This window comes from Tursiops truncatus, chromosome 20 (assembly GCF_011762595.2).
Source record: "Tursiops truncatus isolate mTurTru1 chromosome 20, mTurTru1.mat.Y, whole genome shotgun sequence".
Taxonomy (NCBI): Eukaryota; Metazoa; Chordata; class Mammalia; order Artiodactyla; family Delphinidae; genus Tursiops; species Tursiops truncatus.
In genome coordinates this window covers 50,425,812-50,434,018 of record NC_047053.1, presented here as the reverse complement: position 1 = coordinate 50,434,018, position 8,207 = coordinate 50,425,812, and the positions used below count along the sequence as shown (strand labels likewise).

The following is an 8,207-nucleotide window of genomic DNA, read 5'->3' as shown; positions in this document are numbered from 1 at the left end:
GCAGTCCTCTGCAGTACACGGCTGTGGTTCTCTTCTCCATCCTAGCTTCTCAAAGTTCCTCAGGGCAGAGGCAGCTTAGCTAAAAGCCCTCAGCTCTGCAGCCAGCCTCCTCCAAATCTCAGATTTGAATGCCTCCTGCGACATACTCACCTGTCACATTGGGCTAGTTACTTAGCCTCTCTAGGTTTCAATTTTCTTATCTGTAATATTCAGATAATAATCATGATGGATGCTTTGACGTGCCACCCAGATTCCCCATCAGGAATGAAGGCTATTTCCCCCACTGTCAGCCCCTTTGGTGAGCTGCTTCACTGGGGAGAACAGCCAGCATCTTCCCCGGGGAGCAGCTAGCATCCACCGGCCGATGCACAAGGTTGTATTAAGGCTTGGTCCTCACACCCCATAGGCTCTGAAGGGCCATCCCATCTTCAAAACTCCCCACAGGGTCTGCTTCAGTCTCTATTGAGACTCTGTCGGATCCAATTTCTCCCTCGACCCAGTCCTGCCCCTTCCCTTCCTCCCTCGGGTGCTGATCCCAGGAGCACTCCCTAATGAGCCTCTTCTGTGCAGATCTCCACTTCGGAGTTGGTTTCCCGGGGGCCCAAACTGCCACACAGCACTTTTCTCATAAGGACTGTATCACACAGAACATCAAGTTCTCGTCACAGAGCCAGGCACAAGCTCACAGTAAACATTAGTTGTGTTGTTACACACCCAAGGCATGTCTTTTTTTCCCTCATGGTTACAGATTAAAAAAAAAAAATCAAAATATTACTGAGGCGTCCACAATACGTGCTCATGTTGCCACTTGGACTGGAATGCCACCAGACACAACCGAAAGCAAAACCTGTGTATATCAGAATCAAGAACTATATATATTTCAGGTTTGTTGAGGTATAATTCATATACCATACCATTCCTCTATTTGAAGCAGTCAATTCAATGGTTTTTAGTATATTCACAAAGTTGTGCAAACATTATCATGACCAGTTTTTTTCTGTTTTTCGGGGTTTTCTGGCCACACCATGTGGCATGTGGGATCTTAGTTCCCCGACCAGGGATTGAACCCGCGCCCCCTGCATTGGAAGCACAGAGTCTTAACCACTGGACCGCCAGGGAAGTCCATCATGATCAATTTTGAATGCTTTCATTCCTTCCCCTAAATACCCTGTACCCGTTAGCAGTCAATCCTCTTCCCTGCCACCCAACCCCCAGCCCTAGGCAACCACTAATCTACTTTCTGTGTCTATAAATTTCATATAAACGGACATTTCATATAAACGGAATGATACAATATGTGGTCTTTTGTATCTGGCTTTTTTTTTTTTTTTTTTTTTTTGCCACACCATGCGGTATGTGGGATCTTCCCCGATCAGGGATCGAACCTGTGCCCCCTGCATTGGGAGCTTGGAGGCTTAACCACTGGACCGCCAGGGAGGTCCTGTATCTGGCTTTTTTCACTTAGTGTAATAGTTTCAGCATTCATCCATGTGGTAGCATGTAACTACTTCATTCCTTTTTATTGCTCAGTAATGTTCCGTTGTATCGATTTACCGCATTTTATTGGTCCGTTCTTCAGCTGATGGATGTTTGGCTTGTTTCCACCTTTCAGCTCTTATGAGTAATGTTGCCATGAACGTTCATTTGTAAGTTTTTCTGTGGACACGTTTTTTGTTTTTCTTCAGTTTTATTGAGCTATAATTGACGTATAACATTGTATAAGTTTAAGGTGTACAATGGATTAATTTCATACACATATATTGCAAAATGATTTCCGCCTCCATCACGTCACATAATCACCATTTCTTTTCGTGGTGAGCACGGGTGTATGTTTTCATTTCCTCAGGTTTATACCTAGAAGTAGAACTGTTGAGTCACATGGCAATTCTTTGTTTAATATTCGGAGGAACTGCCATTGTTTTCCAAAGCAGCTGCACCATTGTACATTCCCATCAAGAGTGTGTGACTCTTCCAATTTTCCCACATTCTCACCAACACTTGTTATTGTCTTTTTTATTATGGCCATTCTAGTGATCCTGAAGTGGTGTCTCCATGTGGGTTTTTTTTTGCGGTACGTGGGCCTCTCACTGTTGTGGCCTCTCCCGTTGCGGAGCACAGGCTCCGGACACACAGGCTCAGCGGCCATGGCTCACGGGCCTAGCCGCTCCGCGGCATGTGGGATCTTCCCGAACCGGGGCACGAACCCGTGTCCCCTGCATCGGCAGGCGGACTCTCAACCACTGCGCCACCAGGGAGGCCCTCCATGTGGTTTTGATTTACGTTTCATTTGCCTGCTGAACATCTTTTCATGTGCTTATTGGCCATTTGTATGTCTTCTTTGCAGAAAAGTCTATTAAGATCCTTTGCTCGTTTTCTTTTAAATTGGATCATCAGTATTTTTTGAATCTTGTTTTCTTCTTCTGTAGAAGGAGAACGTTATGTCCTTCCCAGAGTTGTTGTGAAGATTCATGAGAGAGCGTTGGCAAGGCACACAGTTCTCTGCCTTTAGCACTTGCTCCAAAAAGTTAGTGAACCTTCCTCTCACCTAGGCATTTTGCATTACATCATCCAGCATAGCGTTTTTGCTTGAAGACAGACTCAATAAATGTCTGAAAGGGTAAATGTGCCAATTCACACCACTCAATATTCAAATCTGAATCCTATGTGTTTTGTCCCTTTGCTCCCATTTCCTTCATTAAACCTTTTCTTCCTGGAACAATTTTCTTAATTTCATTCCCCTTGCCAGCTGTCTCCTCTCCTGAAACTCAACTTGCAGTATCATTGAAGCTGATTACAAGGGAACCAAAGACACTGCCTAACACAGTTCTGAGGTGAATATGATCAACCTTTGAAGAAGCTAAATAACTGACAACCTGTCAATATAACCTGTCCCCTGCTGGAGCGCTCAACAAAAAGCAATTAAGGTACATAAAGAGATGAGAGAAATGAAATTTACCAAAAAAACCCTGATTGCAGACGGATGGTTTTTAACAGTTCAGTAACCCCTGATGACCCAACCTACTCTGGGGCATGGCTCTCTTTTTCATTTGTAGAAGACCCAGGCCACCATCAGGCCCAAAGACTCGATGTTGGTGGGAAACCTCTAAGGCTGTGGAGCCTCCAGTGGGCCGGATTTGGGTGTCGGAATGGAAACAATTTGATCACTCCGGCCAGGTGGTGAGTCCAACTTGATCTTCACACTTATTCAGCAGCTGCTTTGGCAAACCTTAGCTTAAGCGCCTTGGGCATAACGTGAAAGGGTGAGCACAGGTGGGAAAGTGTGACTCATTTCTCCTTGCACCTTCTTGAAGGTCAGCCCAATGCCAAAGACACCTTGGTGAGAATATATGGGTGCGTGCAGTTGCCTGATCAGAAGGATCTCCTGGATTTTGCCTTGGGCGCGGGGATAACGGGAACGTGAATAACAGGGGGGTTTGGGGGTGTGTTGGATTCGGAGGTGGGACAGTGGTCTGGGAGTCTAGGGCGGGCTTGGGGAGGGCTGGGGGGAAGGTAGTGGTGGTGGTGGGCTCCTGGGGTGAAGGGACCGGCTCGAATTCGTCTTCATATCTTGGGTCTAGCTCGGTGCGCGGCTCAGGCTTTGCTGTTTGCTAACCTGTGGGAACCTGGCCTCGATAGGGAAGTAAGAGGTGGCCCCAGTCAAGACAGCCAGGCCGCACCCCGACGCGGCCGGGAACTCGGTTCGAGGAGGGATCTTTTGACTTGAGCCCAGAGGGGCTGGCAGCCGGCAGTGGCTGGGCTCCAAGAAAGCCCTGGGGGCTCCCACCCGGCCGAGAGGCCCGCCCCTAACCAGTCCCCGGCGGCCTCCGCCGTGGAGGGTCTAAGCAAGACCGCGTGTGGGCGGGATGAGCCAGCCTGCACTCCTTATTGGACAAAGGCCCTTGTCAATCACTGAGGAAACCTGTCTGGACGCGACCGGACATCCGGAATTCCCACCTCAGAGGGAAGCGGGCTCGGGTGGAGGCGGGGAGCGATGGGAGGATGCGGTACCCAATGGTAATCAAGAGTTCCGCCTTCGCAATAGATTGGCAGATGCTTGAACCACTGAGGCGCCGCTAAGGATATTGGCCGTGGAGAATGATTGGTCCCATCTGCGGGTGCGTGGTTCTTCAGAGTATATAAAGTAGGCAATTAACACTTGGTTGAAATCGTACTGCACACGGAGCTGTACTTTTGTTGGTGTTTTGACTTCCACTAAGGCTCCTGAATTTGGTGAGCTTTCCCTGGAATTATCTAGGTTCCCTTCTCAACTCAGGATCAGGGCTTGAGGATGACGGGTGCTGTACCCCAAATTATGGCCAGATAATCGGAAATGGGTGCTGTTCGGTGAATTAAACCTGAGATTAAATGTTCGGTGGTCAATAGAAAACAGGAAAAGACAGGAACGGGCACTTTACAGGGGGAAAAAAAAAATGCAAGGAGCACCTAAATATTTGAATGGTTGTGCAAACTTTTACATAGTAAGAAAAATGCAAATTAAAGTTTCACTGAGCTAACATTTTTGACCTGTCAAATTGACAAAAATCCAAAATTTGACAAGGTTCTCTGTTAAGGACGATGCAGTGGCCCAGATGGTATCGATTTTTCGTCCTCCCGACACTTATGAACAAACAAATGTTTCCTTTTGCTTTCAGCTTGCAGGGTAGGCTGTTATCTTATGGTCATCTGTTAAGTTCTCGCATTGACTCCCGGGAACTTTTAAGAACAAATTCTGAGTCTGCAGGTACATCTTTTCGAAGGTGCTTTGATTTTCCTGACTAGTAGCAATACTGAGATCTGGTGGGACATATGGGTGTCAGTTGGAAATGGGTTTTGTTTTAAGAGGACTCTTCTGGCAACTGGTGTGCCAGTGAAGCAGATGAAGTGACAGAAATCATATAAACAGAAGATGGAGCTTATCTGGAAATGGCATCAGAGCCGCCCAAAAATTGTAGCAAGCCAGCAGTGCTTCCACAAAGCATCAGAGGCCCAGAACCTGGGCAACAGAACCACCACCCAGGAAGAGTGACACATATTCTGGGCACTCCAGACCCTGGCTTCCAAGTCCCCACCAGGTGACAGGTCCTGTCTACCCAGTACCCATCCCTCCCACCCCTTTCTCACAGAGCCCCAGTGAGGTCCAGTGGCCCCCTCCTCTGGATGGCTAAGTGTTCAGGGGATGCCGGCCCCAGCCCCAGGCACCTCAGCCAACCATGGTGGTCCCATCTCCTTGCTAGTGATTGGTGAAGGCATGGACACATGACATTCTGGCCAATTGGGACCCAAAAGGGGAGGGTGCACCTGAATTGGTTCCCTCACTCCTAGGACACAAAGAAGAGATGGCCCTTTTCCTGCTCCTCGATGTGATATCTGAACTCCTGCAGCCATCTTGCAACCATGAGGAGAGCTGGTCTGTGACAAAGCCCACAGTGCAAGGAAGACCAAGTTAAGAGAAATGTAGCTTGGGCCCTGACCCTAATGGACCTACAGGCATTCTGCCTTTGGACTCCTCCCGTGCCCTAATTCTCCTTTTGTTTAAGACAATTGAGTTGGAGCTTTCAGTTCTTTGCAGTTGGAACATCTTAGCTGAACCAAGTATACGAAAGTTCCTTCAGTTTACTTTTCCCATAGCCATGAGAATTTGTATATGTATACCCACGAGTCATTTCTGTATACCCACGAGTCATTTCTGTTTGTTTGGTATAATCAGAGAAGAAGGACTGGAAGAAGGAGGTGAAGAAAGAGATATAAAGTGGCTACAGGGCAGTGCAAGTTCTGCTGACATGCATTTAGGGGGCAGGGAGATAAAAAACAACCCAGGGGGGTCCTTGGGACCTGAGAGAGAGAACAAACAATACTTAAATCAAAACATTTTTAAAAAGCAGTAACAAAAAAGATAAAAATATTTTTTAAAAAAAGAAAAAGGAACTGACATTTGGATATAACAACAGACACACAGATCAGACCCTCCTGCTATGGATTGCCAGCAAAGAAGCAAAAGCAGTTACAGTGATGCGGGGGAGGCCTGGGAAAAACCCTAACAAGCAAGAGAGGATAAAAGAAGGTTCACTGTGATCCCGTGATAATTATTAAATTGTGGTACGTAAAACGCCACTGCTTCTTTTAATTTCGTGTTTAGTTTTATTTCAGCAAATAAAAAATATTCTCAAGAACTTTCTTAGGTTGTCCCTTTAGCGTACCCTCCTAAATTCAGATTGCTATGAATTTTTCTGCCAGTGGGGTGATCAGATACAGGACCTGGGCAGAACGGAAGAATCGCTGTTATTTCCGTCGTCATGCACTCACTGACTCACTGAACTTTACTGATGTGCTAAGGTAGCCCAGGCTCTCTCTGTGAGGTCATTTTGGCATTTTATTGAATGCTGACTTGTGAGGTTCTCTTTTCCTGCACACATGCCTGGCTTCTCCAAAGGACTTTATTTTCATGTATTTATTTATTTTTGGCTGCGCCACGGCTCGCAGCTTCTTAGTTTCCCGACCAGGGTCAGCAGTGAAAGCGCCGAGTCCTAGCCACTGGACCACCAGGGAATTCCCCTCTACACGACTTTAATCTCGGTAAAGGTAGGACTGTGTTGTGTATTTTATTTCCATTGACAGCGTCTAGCACAGGTCTAGGTGTGTGATGAGCACTCACAGAAGTCTTAATTATAAGAGAAACTTAGAGGGTCTTAACTCTGATACTGTTGCTTTGGTCCAGGATCGAAGGTGAGCCTTTGAATCAGGCTTTTTGCTTTTTAGGGATGCTCCCCTACCGCTTGCTTCCATACAGTTACAGAAGTGTCCAGAAATCCTTCTAAGGAAGAAGAAGGTGTAGTGTTATTAGACTGGATGCTCAGGCAGTGGGGACCTGATACCCATCCCACAGCACCCCTGAATCCTTTCAACACCACGTGCTGGGGCTGCTGAGGCTTCGAGCCAGCCCTTCTGGGCCGCTGCCTGCTCAGGGTCTGCACGGAAGGTCGAATTTGGATCAGAGGACAGCCTCGGAGGGGAGCCCATGTGACAGCTGGAAGCTCACCAGCAGGCAGAAGCCAAGCAAGTCAGGGATTTTTCTTCTCTGAAGACAACAGTCCTGATTCCTGTGACATGATACCTCAATTGCAAGAACTGAGCAACTCTGTATATGATCTACCTCTACATCTATGTATATGAGATAAACTGAAGCCTACAGAAGTCTGACAGTGGCACGGGCTCCGGTCCTGGGCTGGGGCAGAGTCACGGCCCCGCCGTGGCGGCGTCTTGACGGGTGGAGGCGCCTACATGTCGTAGAGCCGGAGCTGGTCCTGCACGTCGCCGTCCGACATCTCGCCAAACGTCTCCTTGTTGTCCTTCATGAGCTTGAAGATGGCAGCCAGCTGTTCTTTCTGAACTCTGTCAAGAAGAAAGGATAAAGAGGAAAAAGATGCTCCCAAACCAGGGGAGAGAGAGAGAGAGAGGCCATGCACATCCCGTGGAGTCGGGACACTCCTCACTCCGGTATTACTGCTTTGCTTTCCAGAATAAGAAGAAAATGAAACTAAAACAAAACCCACTCTTAACACAGGAGCTGATTTGGTCTAAAAAAACTTAACTTGAGACTTCTACAAACTGGGGTTCCAAGTCTTGGGTTTACCCTGGAGATCTGGGGATCCCAAGTTATCATTCAGGTTCTCGGTGCTACAGTTTCCCCGTGGGCCTCCCTTTTTTTTCGGTCATGCCGCACGGCCTGCAGGATCTTAGTTCCCGGACCAGAGATCGAACCCGGCTCCTCGGTAGTTGAGAGCTCGGAGTCCTAACCACTGGACCGCCGGGGAATTCCCAGGCCTCTCTTTAATGTTGACTACACACCTCCCCGGGAGGCCACGAGGAAGCAGAGGTGCTCCATTAGGCGGCTAGAGAGCCTATGAAGAGACATGTTAGAAACAGCCTTCGTTTAGAGGGATGAGCCAAAAGTGGAGGAGGAAGAAACACAGTTGGCTGGGAAACGGGAGCATACAGATGTGTGCACAGGGTGCTTGGCCCAGGGGCAAGGGTGGGTGTGGGGTATCGCTGCCCAGAGGAAGGGGCGCCTCTTTCCAGTTTGCACAAAGACACCTTATAGCCAGCAGGGGCCCTGGCCCTTTTACCAGGGAACAGGCCTGGCTGGAGATCGGCCTTATGTTCACCACACACGGGCTGGGGGGCCGGGGGGATGCTGGGAGTGATGTTCT

General features: G+C 48.1%; 1 protein-coding gene and 1 long non-coding RNA gene across 2 annotated transcripts in view; one reads left to right on the top strand and one right to left on the bottom strand.

Moving 5' to 3' along the window:
* Positions 1-3,186: 3,186 nt before the first annotated feature.
* On the top strand, positions 3,187-6,170 carry LOC109550505 (uncharacterized). The gene is made up of 2 exons (XR_012328833.1): positions 3,187-4,230; positions 5,323-6,170. It is a non-coding gene; the product is annotated as an uncharacterized lncRNA (long non-coding RNA).
* Positions 6,170-8,207, bottom strand: part of MXRA7 (matrix remodeling associated 7) — a 29,673-nt gene continuing 27,635 nt past the window's right edge. Inside the window, exon 4 of the mRNA XM_033846855.2 lies at positions 6,170-7,389. Coding sequence (XP_033702746.1) covers positions 7,275-7,389 — 115 coding nt within the window. The 3' untranslated portion in view covers positions 6,170-7,274. The remainder of the gene's footprint in view (positions 7,390-8,207) is intronic.